The 14564-nt window shown below is 44.5% G+C and overlaps 1 protein-coding gene across 1 annotated transcript in view; it reads left to right on the top strand.

The window, feature by feature from the left end:
- Positions 1-546: 546 nt before the first annotated feature.
- LOC306769276 (tripartite motif-containing protein 16-like) overlaps positions 547-14564 on the top strand; it is a gene marked incomplete at both ends in the record, with an annotated part of 45106 nt that continues 31088 nt past the window's right edge. Inside the window, one exon of the mRNA XM_079257842.1 lies at positions 547-1734. Within this exon, the coding sequence (XP_079113968.1) occupies positions 547-1734 (1188 nt within the window). The remainder of the gene's footprint in view (positions 1735-14564) is intronic.

Genomic DNA, 14564 nt, shown 5'->3' on the forward strand with positions numbered 1-14564 from the left:
ACCTATCATGCATGTCTTTGGATGGTGGGAGGAAGCTGGAGAGAACCCACGCATACACAGGGAGAACATGCAAACTCCACACAAAAAGGCCACTGACCAAACCAGCCAAGGATCGAACCAGCAACGTTCTTGCTGTGAGGCCACAGTGCTAACCACTGCGCCACCGTGCAGCCCTTCACTACATTAATAATAAATATTTTATTATTATTATCTTCCTTTAAACATTTTATAAAAACACAAAGAAATAGTTGTTTGTTGATTTAACATACACATGAAGTTAAAGCAGTAGGGAAAAGCTTCATGTTTACTGCAACTGCCTTATTTACCTACATGAAAACACCACTGACTGCCGCTCCCTTCAGTTGGACTGGTTTTAGGTTCCTCCCCCACGATCCACATATCTGCCAGTTGAGGGTTCAGTGTGATCTCTGTGCTGCAAACAGAGCTGACAAGACAGAGTGAGGAAGAGGAGGACTTTGGTTTGGCTCTGAGACTTGGTTTTCAAAGAAGTGAAACTGTTGAGACACTGACTTGTGGAGAGGTAAAATGGCTCAGAAAAGAGTTTGGATGGATTCAAGGAAATTCTCGTGCTCCATCTGTGGGGATCTCCTGAAAGATCCTGTGACTATTCCCTGTGGACACAGCTACTGTATGGACTGTATTAAAACCCACTGGGATGGAGAGGATCAGAGAGGAATCCACAGCTGTCCTCAGTGCAGGAAAACTTTCAAACCGAGACCTGGCCTGAAGAAAAACATCATGTTAGCAGAGGTAGTGGAGGAGATGAAGACTGGACTCCAAGCTGCTCCAGCTAATCACTGCTATGCTGGACCTAAAGATGTGGCCTGTGATGTCTGTACTGGGAGGAAGCTGAAAGCCATCAAGTCCTGTCTGGTATGTCGAGCCTCTTACTGTAGGAAACACCTCCAACCTCATTATCATGTGGCTCAGTTGAAGAAACACAAGCTGGTGGACCCCTCCAGGAATCTCCAGCAGCTCATCTGTTCTCGTCATGATGAGGTGATGAAGATTTTCTGTCGTACTGATCAGCAGAGTATCTGTTATCTCTGCTTAATGGATGAACATAAAGGTCATGAAACAGTCTTGGTTCCTGCAGAAAGAGCTGAGAAGCAGAAGGAGCTGGAGGTGAGTCGACAAGAAATCCAGCAGAGAATCCAGGACGGAGAGAAAGATGTGAAGCTGCTTCAACAGGAGGTGGAGGCCATCAATGTCTCCGCTGATAAAGCAGTGGAGGACAGTGAGAAGATCTTCACTCAACTGATCCGTCTCATCCAGAAAAGAAGCTCTGATGTGAAGCAGCAGATCAGATCCCAGCAGGAAACTGAAGTGAGTCGAGTCAAAGAGCTTCAGGAGAAGCTGGAGCAGGAGATCACTGAGCTGAAGAGGAAAGACGGCGAGCTGGAGCAGCTCTCACACACAGAGGATCACAACCAGTTTCTACACAACTACCCCTCACTGTCAGCCCTCAGTCAGTCTACACACTCATCCAGCATCAATATTCGTCCTCTCAGATACTTTGAGGATGTGACAGCAGCTGTGTCAGAGACCAGAGATAAACTACAGGACATCCTGACAGAGACATGGACAAACATCTCACTGGCACTCACCGAAGTGGATGTTTTACTGTCTGAACCAGAACCAAAGAGCAGAGCTGACTTCCTGAAATATACAACAAAAATCACACTGGATCCAAACACAGCAAACACACACCTGGTATTATCTGAGGGGAAAAGAAAAGCAAGATTAATGACTCAACAACAATCTTATTCTAGTCATCCTGAAAGATTTGATTCTTATCAGGTTCTGAGCAGAGAGAGTCTGACTGGACGTTGTTACTGGGAGGTGAATTACAGTGGAGGAAGAGTTCACATAGCAGTCGCCTACAAGAGTATCAGAAGATCAGGAAACATACACGGATGTTTATTTGGTTTCAATGACAAATCCTGGTCATTATGTTGTGAAACAAGCCGTTACATATTTTTTCACAACCAAGTCCAAACTGCAGTCTCAGGTCCTCCTTCCTCCAGAGTAGGAGTGTATCTGGATCACAGAGCAGGTTTTCTGTCTTTCTACAGCGTCTCTGAAACCATGACTCTCCTCCACAGAGTCCAGACCACATTCACTCAGCCGCTACATGCTGGACTTCGGTTTTCAGTTTTTGGAGCCACCGCTCAGTTTAGAGTCAAACAGTAAAACCATCATCAAAGAGCAGGTTTGTGTTCAGCTCCTATTAAGGACCCTGATATTTACTCAGGAAATGGTTGGAAGGAGCATGCAGATTATAAAGTTGATTTACAAGACTGAAACAAAGGAAAGAAAAACAAATAGAAACTAATCCAAGTCAGATCAAGTTATAATAAAACATGTTTCTGCAACAAATGCAACAACAATCTAAATGTTCCTTTAAAAGCTAAAGTTTCAGATATCAGGTGAACATGTTCACTCCAAATCTTACCTCTTTCACAGAAAAATGTAAAATAATGGAGCAGCTTCATCTGCTGCCCTTCTGTCATTTCTTCATCTCTTCACAGAGATGGAGATGAAAATCCTCTGAAACCCTTCATACAAGATTTATTAAATTGATCAAGTTTCAACAATTCTGGATTGTATATTTCCTCCAAATATGGTCATGATGGAAGTTCTTTGTTTTATCGAGGATGGAGGATAAAGCTCCATTGTATGTTATATATTAATATTTTAAATGATGGAAACCGGCTGATTTTCATCATGTTTGATCAATCTGGTTAATCGTTTCATTCTCTTGTTACTGTGCTGGTTTAACTGATGATCATCTTCATATCCAATGTAGAAATAAATTACAGCGGCAGTCAGTTCAGTTATGAGAGATGTGATTGTTTTAAGATTATTTGATTTAAAGTTAGTTTCTTCCTCTGAACTTTAAAGATTTGTTGATTTTCTTGTAAATATTTGATGGTAAACAGTTTGATGTTTTTCTCTGTGTGATTTGGATGTAAAATGTTTTAAATAAAATCAGTCATTTTAGCATCTGAGCAGCAGAAAATCTGACTTCCAGTCAGACTGATTGAATAAAGTTGGATCTTTTTGTATCTGTAAATGAAGTTTGTTGGATAAAGATTATTTTTAAAATTAAAGTAAAACAAAAACTCATTGAAATGTTTCTAGAGTTCATTTTGAGACAATCTTTCTGTCAGAGTTTAACAGGTAACTTATTCTACAGCTGGAAGGTTCACAGCCAATCGGGATGCAGTGAAGTGCACCAGCTGCCACGATTAAAGTGTATTAACTCCCTTAAACTGGACAAACTGGTGAAGCTGTTTTTCTCCAGGTGAATAACTCTGCTGACGTTCACCTGCCAGGTTGTATTAAACTCTCTAACTCTCACTGTTTCACACTTGGAGGTGTGGAGGTGCTAAAAAGGTGCTAAAAAATCACCAACTATCATTGAAAAAAAATGTGATTCTGCTCCAGTACCAAGCCTGTCCCTGTCGTCTCGACCTCCAGAGCCAAGCCTGCCCTTGTCATCTTGGCCTCTGGACCAGCCTCTAGAACCAAGCCTCTATGGAGAGAAATTTGTGTCTTTATTATTCAATCAAAAAAGTTAGATTTGAAACCAAAAATGAGTTTCTATTCTTTGGTTTCACCTGGCTTTGTCGCCAACTACACCTTCTGCGTTTACCCATTTCTCTCTTGCTGTCCTGCAGCAGTTCTCCAAACTAATACCGTGCATTTCCACATTAAGTTAATAAGCGCTACTATCATGTCAACTTGCTGCTGAGAGTCAGGTAGGCCTGTACAGGTTGTGTGTGTGTCAAAAGGAAAGGCAGGGCGGAGACGGGAGGGGGGATCAACTCGCAACTGCAGAGGTTGTGAACAGGTTCGTCTCACTCACGGAGGAAAAGCGAGGAGGGGGGGCAGGGGGTAGACGGAACTCCTATTATCCCCCCCCCCCCCCCCACACACACACACACACGCACACACAGTTTTGAAGTTGGAGAAGTATGCTTTCTCAAATATATATATTTCTTAATTGGAACCTAATTAGTTTATATCTCTACAAAAAAAAAATTGATTCTCACTTGTTTTTTTTTTTTGCTCTCAAAAATCACATTTGGTTTCAAATCTAACTTTTTTGATTGGATAATCAAGACACAAATTTCTCTCCATAAGCCTGCCCCTGTCGTCTTGGCCTCAGGTCAATCCTGTGCTGGGCCCTCTGGACATTCCCCCAGGGTCCAGTACCTCTGGACTTGGTGTCTTGGCACTGGTCCCTCCCCCCCACCCATTCTTGTTTTTTGTTTTTGACTGACAGGTGGCCCTCCAATTAATTTCCAATTCATTTAACCTGTTCCTTGTTATTTCCTCTGTGCATTTCTATGCCTTGGGTTATGTTTTTAGTTGCTGCTTTATTATGTTAGTTTGTCCATAGTCCCCATGGTGTGTCCGTCCTGTTTTCTGTTCAGTTTGTTGTAAGGATTGAACCTTCTTCCTGCATTTGGCCTGCCTCCTGCCTCTTTGTCCTGCAATTGGGTCCCCACACTTCCACAAACATTGACATTAACCAGACTGATCAAACATGATGAAAATCAGCAGTTTTCCATGATTTAACATATTGAACATTTTACAGAACTTTACCAGTGTAAAGTTGTATTTATAAATCAAACTGATGTGATTCTCTGACCTCAGCCTCCCTTGTAAGGTCTATTCAGGGGTCCTGGAGAGGAGGGTCCATCAAGTAGTATCTCAGATTGAGGAGGAGCAGCGTGGTTTTTGTCCTGGTCACGGAACAGTGGACCAGCTCAAAACCCTCTTTGGGGTCCTTGAGGGGGCATGGGAGTTTGCCTAACCAATCAACATGTGCTTTGTGGACTTGAAGAGGGCATTCAACCGTGTCCCCAGGGGGCTCCTGTGGGGGGGTACTCTGAAAGTATGGGGTACCAGACCCCCTTGTACGAGCTGTCCGGTCTGCATTGCCAGCAGTAAGTAGGATTCGTTTCATGAGGGTTGGACATCTGCCCTTTATCACCAATTTTGTTCATAACTTTTATGGACAGAATTTTTAGGTGCAGTCGAGGTGTTGAAGGGATTTGGTTTGTCGACCTGTGGATTGGGTCTCTGCTTTTTGCAGATGACATGGTCCTGTTGGCTTCATATTGCTGTGATCTCCAGCTCTTGCTTGAGCAATTCGCAGCCAAGTGTGAAGCGGCTGGGATGAGAATCAGCATCTCCAAATCTGAGACCATGGTCCTCAGCCAAAATAGGGTGGATTGCTCTGTCCGGGCCTGGAGTGAGGTCTCATCGCAAGTGGAGGAATTTGAATATCTCGGGGTCTTGTTCACAAGTGAGGGAAGGATGGAGCGTGAGATCAACAGATGGATCGGTGCGGCCTCGACAGTAATGCAGACCTTGCGCTGATCTGTCATGGTCAAGAAGGAGCTGAGCCAGAAGGCAAAGCTTTCAATTTAGCAGCTGATCTTTCTTACTGTGGAGCGGTGGTCAGTGAGATGCCACATAGCAAAGGGGGATTTTCAAACAAATGCCAGACAATGCTACTCTGGGGTATTCACCCAGGGAAAGGTATGTGGGTGGTTACAACCCAAATTAGACACCAATAAGATGATCACAGCTGACATTCACAGCGACGTGCAGGATGGCTTACAGCTGTCTTCTGAGCTCAATGAGGAGCGTGCAGCCTGCAGCAAAACCCACGAGTCTCTAGAAGATCGACCAGAGTGAACAACCTGAACAATGCTTAACAAACAACCTGTAGCTGCAGCCACAACCTACCTGCCACCCTTTGGAGAAAAAACCACGGACCTGGAAATGACGTACCAACAGTTCCCAGCAAGCAAGACCTAGAATGTACACCCTGCTGACATTTTAAGTGCTGCGCCCTCTGCCGATTAGCTGGCACGCTGGATGCACTGAGGGATATAGCAATTGAAGGTAGGTGTGTCCTGGTGCACTGTCATGGAATTTATCTGATGAGAAATAAATCTTAAGATCAGCCATGTTCTTTCCAGTTTATTGACAATGCACAGTTGTTGTGAGCGAGAGGTCTCAAGAGCTCAGCCCCTGCTAAGGGTGTTACAGCCTTCTTTAGGCATACACAAATAACCTTTGTCTGGCAGCACTAGTCAAAACAACTTCCAGCTTGAAGATAGCAACAGCCAAAGCTGAAACAGGCCTTGAACAGAACATTCAGTTTCATTCATTCATCATAAACCTACTAAAGCAAGCTTTCTGAACCACTCTAAACTATGCAGAATATATATTTTGTACTACATAAAAAAAAGCTTAATAAATGAGTAACATATTAAAACTACACTATGCGCATAATTTCCACCACATCCCCCCTTTTGATCCTTCAATTCAGGGATGCAATAATACAACAAAACAAGCCCAGAAAATAAAACTAACTGCTTAAAGAGATACAGGAATATCTAAGACATCCGAATGGTCACTCCATGCAGGGTTGAAGAACATTCGTCATAAAACATCCTGAAAGGAAAACACTCACACGTCAATATCAGAATCAGAAAAGCCATCACTATAAAAAAAAGAAGGGAAAAGAATCAGAGAGAGGGAGATCCGAAGCAGGAAGGGGGTCATAAACAAGCCAAGGAACACGATATCCCAAGGCAGTGCCAATCAGCCTAACCAACAAGGCTCTGATACACAGAACGCAATAGCAGGGGAGCTAGTGAAGCAAGTGAAATCTTGCTGTGCCACATCTGAATCAAACAGGGGAGGGGACCGTGTTTGGGAGGTAACAGGGAAAGGAACATTCCAGGAAATGCATTTTGAGAGGGTTAGGTTTAGGGTTCATGGAAGAGAGCAAGTCAACCATACAGGCAGAGCCAAACTCAGGTGGAGGGGTGACTACACGCAGTACAGGTCTGGCTCCCAGGCAGACCACACAGGCAACCTCAGTACACCTACTCGTTCTGCTAACAACCAGTTATTATTATTGCGGATATGCCAGTCATCATTTCAAAATAATTATCTACGTACGTTTCACCATTACACACAAATAGTACCATGTCTAATTGAGAATTGGGTCCTGGAACGAGGCCGCCAACGGGGGAGTGGTAAAGGAATCAGTTAAGGTACGAGGCGCAGTTACAGCATTACTCTTCACAGAAAACGAATGAAAGGGTCCTGGCAAGGGCGAGTGAACGTGCACAAGCTCTGCTGTGGCAAGGCCTTGTTTTAACATACACGGGAATTTCCAGTATTCATGTAGGTCCCTGTACACACAAAAACATTTCCCCAAGCAGAGATGTAGATGGAATCAGACAAACACCACCAGCAACTAGTCCACCAATCCATCCAAAGAACCAGAGCACACACATGGCGTAGATATCTTAATGACAGAGGAGCCCGCACAGGGGCTCCTTAGAGTGCTACCTGTTAGAACCCTTCTTGGCACTCAGCAACCACGGGGCAGAGAAGGAGCTGAGTGGCAGAGGGGTAGTTGCCACAGTGTGGTTAACAGGGGGTGAAGCAGATTGAGTAAAGAAGACAATAGGAAACACAATGATGCTAGCTAAAATAACCAAGCAACACTTTGAGCCCTTTAATGACCAGCCATGAACCCTAAATGGATGCCAGGGTGGATTTCTCTCCATGACGCCGGGTGGGCGGAGCTTGCGTTGGAGCTTGGCATGCTACTGTTGCAGGTGGACACTAATTTCACTCCACACTGAGATTGCTTGAGAACGGCGGCTGGTCTTCAGGTGTGAGAGTAGACTGTCTCACTACCCACGCTACCACAGGGACTATTCTGTCCTCTGTTGGGTGGTACGTTATTCTGCTGCATCAGGAGTAGCAGCAAGCTGGGGAGCTGAGGTCAGTGCAGGAACCTTCCTGTAGTGATACTACGGTAGTTGGGTATTACGGGCACCAAAGTAGCACGTATTCAGCCAAGTAGCAGGGTCATCTGCCAGGGTTGTCAGAAGAATTTGAAACGGGCGGTCCCAGAGCTGATGTTTGAAGCCTTTCATCAGGACAAAGTCTCCAGGCTGAAGTAAACGGAGTTGCGTAGACGCTGTTGCAGAAAGGGCTGCAACTACCTGAAAGCAAATGCCTGAAAAGGTTCACATGAGATCAGCACAGTATGATAAAACGTTAGTTTTAGTTAGGGCCGTGTCTGGAGGGTGAGCTTTGAGAGGGGCCCATGCCCATTCGGGTGGACCTGCAAATAGAATCTACAAGGAGAACTGTTGGGTCCTCCCCTTTTACGCATGCACATGGACAACAGCACTAGAGGAAGTGCATTGGTCCAAGAAAGGCCTGAGAGAGACAGAGGAGGAAATCTCCCCATCTGTGGGCTGTGAGAGAAAAGAGGAAGTGAGAGGCTACATATGGGGGTGTGTCAGAGACACAGCCTTCATCTGCAAAAGAGTCACTTGTAGAGACAGGGTCAGAAGAGTTAGTCTGAGCAGCACATTTGCATACAGCAACCTGTCGAGGGAGCAAAATGGCAGAAAGAAGGGAGCCAATAAGACGATTGTGACAAACTGGTTCACCATTAGATGTCAGGAAACCACGGTAGTTCCACAGCGCTCCAGAAGCCACACCTGAGTCTGGGTTCCAAGCCGCAGAGCCATCAACATAAAAATCAAGTCAGGGTCAATTAGAGGTTGGTCATGAAGGTCAAGTCTAGGGGTGCAGAGGATGGTCAGTCCAGCCACACAGTCATGGAACGTGTCACCGACAGGAGCAGGGAGTAGAGAGGCTGGATGTAGGACTGTGCATCAATTCACAGTCAAATCGGGAATAAAATGTCCAACACTGACATTAAAGATGATTACATCTCCTACAACAAGACTAGCATGCACACACGTGCACATGTGCATACCCACACTCACACGCACAGCAACACCTCCTTCTTAGTGGTTTTGGAGAATTGAGAATGTTTTTCAATGTTACACACACTTCTCCACTGGATTTAATACAAATGTGTGTATCGGAAAAGGCCAAGGCTAAAGGTTTAGCAAAACTAGCTTGACCTTGGAAAGATCAATATTATCCCAAATGGTCGGCCTCATGTCTATGGTATTTTGAAGACTTTCAGGGTTCAAATGATTTGTTTGCTAAGCGCGTTGACCCAGAGACAGGGCTGTCTACTGACAGCCACCACAAGAGTTGCTTCCCTTGTCAAATAAAAGCATTTGGTGTGTACTTGTGACCAGGCTGAGCCACACTACTTTAAAAAATATCCCCAAGCTAAAAGGTGGCCCGAGTAGAGAGCACCACTACAACACCAGGGAGACGGACCAGTAAATTCAACCCGATTTATTTTCTTACAATTTGGGGTTGATGACACAATCATTAAAAGTCAGAAAAAAGATAAAACCAAGGGAAATGTCCATAAAACTCCCAAGTTCCTGTTACAAGTTAAAACCAGTCTTGGCTGACTTGATGTCACTTCAATCGAGGGCGGCTTTTCCACTGCTCACGGCCAGGCCCGGCTCCGTGGGGAAAACCTCGTCTCGCGGTCCTGCACGTAAAAAGACGATGGCAGTATTCCACTCTACCGGCGATATAATGTTACAGGGAAGTCGCTCACATACATGACTGGGCAGGGTCTGTCTGCCCTGCCCATCCGCGACGTAGGGTGTTTCATAACTGCCATCCCCACTTCCTGTTCCGATATGCCACCTGCTTCCTCTGCACCAAAATCACCACCTCGTTTGCTGCCAGATCACGCCGCTCCGGCTGGCTCTAAACCATCTCGTACACCACCAGGTCACGCCACTCCAGCTGAATTCCGCACCACTCTGTTTGCTGTCAGCTCAGGCCACCCCAGCTGTACTCCAAGTCACCGCTGTCTCAGCCTTGTATCTCCACCAATAAGCCTGTGGAGAAAACAAACCCCTCCCCTGTCGACTGCCCATTCGTTGATCTACGAGCCGCTCAATAGTCGCTGGGTTTCTGAGCCCTCTCTCAACGTCCACACACCTGCAGTTAATCTCAACACTGGGAGGCAGGGTCAAACAATCAAAAAGGATGAAACCAAACATGCAATAGCATAAAAACAGTCAAATAAATAAACATGCCACTAATAAAAACAATAAAAGAAAGACTCAAACCACCCTGTGACATACCTAATAATAACAGAGTTCAGATCAGAACTAAAACACCGGGCTGTCAGCAAATAAAAACATGGAGGATTCCAACCTTTCCTAATATTCTTCTTCGATTGGTCATAATATTGCACCTGAGTGGCGTACACAAAAGCCAGAAAACTACCTCCTTATTTCTCGTCATACAGCGTCGCAGTTAATGCCACCTTATGTTGTCTGGGCTGAAAAATGATAAATGCACAGGGCTCAAGCTGGGAAGATTGTCCATGTGATGTCTTTAAAACAGGTTTGCCACCTTAACGGCTTGCCTGGTGCATGTTTTGTCAGAGACTCGAAGATAAATGTTTTGTGATAGGCACAGCTAAAGATGTAGAGTGTGCCAGAAGTTGTTTTGTCCGTATGAACTGATGTTTAGCTTCACAGCAACAGAGCATAGAGACCTCGTTCAGTTGCAAAAGTCTGCAGGACTGCAGAACTTTGTATGCGTGTTTATAAGTGTAGTATGAAGCTAAGCAGAAATAGTGAGAAAATGTTTGGTCTTTGGCCTAATCTCTTGGCCTGGTCTTGTGGATACAATGCCAGGAATATATGTAGGTGTGTATAATCATTCAGCTCAGACCCCTCGGGTCTGCTCAGGAATCAGATCCACTACAGTCACCACACTCTCCCCACCAATCAGCATACAAGCAGAAATTCACGTTTCAAAATTGGGACCACATGCTTTGTGTGTGTCACAAACACAACAGTCTTTCTGACAGAATCAGGGTGCAGCTTATTCCAGAAAACATCACCTGACTCTGTAGGCGGGGTGGGATTCATGCTGCCTGCCAGCCACATCCGTTAGTCTTTTACTTCCAGAAAATCCCACAACTAAAACAGTCTGAGGACAAGGAGGATCCATCAACTCCAGAGGTCAAAGGTGAAAATCAAGCCCACGTGTCCACCATAAAATCCATATCCACACTGTTCACAGTCACAATCAGCAGGGCTCTGCAAGACCCTCTGGTTCTGGGATCTGCATATCAGGTGCTGCTCCAGGACTCAGAGCCAGCACAGGAGGGAGGTGGAGTGTTGCGGCACGTTGTAGGCTCGTTTCTGCTCCAGTGTCCTGATAGACCACTTGTGTGACACACAGAACTCTGCAGTGGCCCAGACCAAGAACTCCCTCTTCCCCAGTCCTCCCCCTGAATCCCCCTCGGCCATGATAGACATTTTGAGGTCCCTGTGGAGACTGTAGAGCATGCTGACAAGGGTTAAAGGGTTTAGTCCATGCAATGTAAATTAATTAAACGGAGCCAGTTCCTCATGCTAAAAACCACTTCCCTTATCTTTTGGTTTATTCTCTTCTTTTTCCCAATGTGTTGTTGCACTTGATTTTCTCAGATGATAATAAAAAATTGCAATTCCTGTAGGAAAAGGGTTCCACATTCATACAAGGAGTGGCTTTCATGCTGTTACAAAAGCTTTAGGAAGAACCACACAAACAGCTATTTTACACAGGATTTATATGTTTGTTTATGTTTACCATGCTATGACATCATTCCCTTGCAGTGAGCATTAGGCCTTTAATGAACACACTCTTCTCCCTCACTTTCCTCTCTCATGTTGTCCTTTTCTTTGCTCCGCCTTCCTCATCCAAGCTTCCCCTTATCACCTACACCTGCACTGATCAATAGTTTGCAAAATACATGTAAACATGTTAGTTTTGCTTTGAACTCATCCTCTGCATCTAACAGTTCTTTCTAAATTTTTTAGAAATTTGCTATACTCTGTGCAATAATACATAATTGTCTGTCGTTTAATCTTTAACCCCCTCTTCACTAGACTGTTAGAGGAAGATAATGCTCTCTCTTTTCTTTCCTGGTCCATCCAGGCACGTTCTGTCACTTCTAACAGAGTCTGTCTGAACCAGGCTTTACTGTCATCTTTTGGAGAAATGCCCGTGATCTGATATTCAATCTTTAATTGATTTTTTTTCTTAGACATTGACTTGAGAAAATGTGCTTAATCATTAGTCAGTGTGGACAGCAATTTGTGTATGTAATTTTGATGCTTGGCACAACAGATATTTGGATCCTACACCCACTTTAACATTTGCAGATCTTTCATGGGCCATCATGTAAGCAAACTTACACATGCGCTGATTTCTGTGTGAATAGCCGCTATGGCCCTGTGATTTCAACCAAGCCAGCCAATCACATGGTTTTAATTCACCCAGGAAAAGAGTCACAAAAAAAAAAAGAAAAAAAAAATCTCCTTCAATATCTCCACACAACTCTCCAGAGAATAGCAGGTCAGACCTCTATTTTTAATTCTGCTTATGGAGAGTGAACCAGCCCGCGCATTAATGTTTTTTTCTGTTCCAACATTTCCATCTGATACATGCTCATAAAGCTTCCTTCCAGAAACCCACATTCTTCACACCAGAATGTTAAGAAAATTTACTTAGGTCTTCACCATATTTCTTCTTTATAAACACCAAAATAGAATCTGGTGAAAGTTGCTCCTCCTTTCCCCCTGTATTCCCCATTGTCACCTGGTCTTATATTTCTGCTATGTCGGTCTGATATTTCTACTCACAGGACTTTGTTTAGTAACCTGATCTCGTACTCACAGGACTTCGTTTTGGAACCTGATCTTGTATTTCTACTCACAGGACTTCATTTAGTAACCTGATCTCTCACTCACGGTCCTTTATTCCTTATTTAGTCCGTGATTGACCGAAACCGTTAACTGTGGCCCTCGTCACTCTTAAAGCCTGTTTGAGGTTTGAAGATGCATCTGTTTGGATTCAGGTGGCCTGCCCCTCAGTCCGGTCCTGGCGGAAACACGTGAGATCCCACTTCTGACACCAAACTGTCGTGGAATTTATTTGATGAGAAATAAATCTAGAGATCAACCATGCTCTGTCCAGTTTATTGACAATGCACAGTTTTTGCGAGCGAGAGGTCTCGAGAGCTCAGCCCCTGCTAAGGGTGTTACAGCCATCTTTAGGCATACATAAATAACCTTTCCGTGGCAGCACTAGTCAAAACAACTGCCAGCTTGAAGATAACAACAGTCAAAGCTGAAACCGGCCTTGAACAGAACATTCAATTTATGCATAAACCTGCTAAGCAAGCTTTCTGAACTACTCTAAACTATGCAGAATATATATTTTGTACTACATAAAAGAAACTTAATAAAGGAGTAAAATATTCAAACTACACGTTGTGCATAATTTCTTCCACCACACGTAGCAACATTCACAGCGACGTGCAGGATGGCTTACAGCTGTCTTCTGGGCTCGATGAGGAGCGTGCAGCCTGCAGCAAAACCCACAAGTCTCTAGAAGATTGACCAGAGTGAACAACCTGATGAACGATGCTGAACAAACAACCTGTAGCTGAAGTCACAACCTACCTGCCACCCTTTGGAGGAGAAGCCACAGACCCGGAAATTACATAATACTGGTTACCAGCGAGCAAGACCTAGAATGTATGCCCTGCTGACATTTTAAGTACTGCACCCTCTGCCAATTGGCTGGCACACCAGATGCACTGAGGGATAGCAATTGAAGCCAGGTGTGTCCTGCTGCACTACACTCACCTATGGTCATGAGTTGTGGGCTGTGACTGAAAGAACGAGATCTCGCATACAGGCAGCTGAAATGAGTTTCCTCCGCAGGGTGGCCAGGCTCTCCCTTTGAGATAGGGTGAGAAGCTTGGTCATCCGAGAGGGGATCAGAGTAGAGCTCGGGCATCTGGTCAGGATGCCCCCTGGTAAGGTGTTCCGGGAACGTCCTTGTGGTAGGAGACCCAGGGGGAGACCCAGGACACGATGGAGGGATTATATCTCTCAGCTGGCCTGGGAACACTTTGGGATCCCCCCGCAAAGTTGGCAGATGTGGCTGGGGAGAGGAAGTCTGCGCTTCGCTGCTTAGGCTGCTATCCCCATGACCCAAACCCCGGATAAGGGGCAGAAAACGGACAGATGGATGGTGATTCTCTGACATTTTAATGACTGATAATGGGGTTTTTTTCCAAGCTAAGTTACTATAGCAGTGAGGTCACTTTTTATTTTTACTTTTCATTTTACACTTATAATGAAAAAATAAAACTTTTGATTGTTTGAGTAAAATGTGATTTTGTTTCTTCACCGTTCAACCCAACATGTTTCTTCATAATAAAGGTCATATGAAGATTCTTCTGTTTGCTGAGTTTGGCTTTAAGATCTTCATTCATGTAATAAACTTTACAATATTATAATAAACAATTCAGCAGCAGCAAAAAGGTGATGTATTTCAGGAGTACTTTTTTTTAACACCCACACAAAACAGCAGAAGGGGGGGGGGGGGGGGGGGGGGGGGGGGGGGGGGTCTCTCCTGGAACAGTCTTTCAGACTCTTCTTGCCAACGTGAAGACAGAATTACAAGCCAAACTTAGCATGAACGTAATAATGAATAAGAGTAATTTGGTAACTTTTTTTTTTATT

The sequence above is a fragment of the Telmatherina bonti genome (assembly GCF_933228915.1).
Source record: "Telmatherina bonti genome assembly, chromosome: 18".
NCBI classification, from domain to species: Eukaryota; Metazoa; Chordata; class Actinopteri; order Atheriniformes; family Telmatherinidae; genus Telmatherina; species Telmatherina bonti.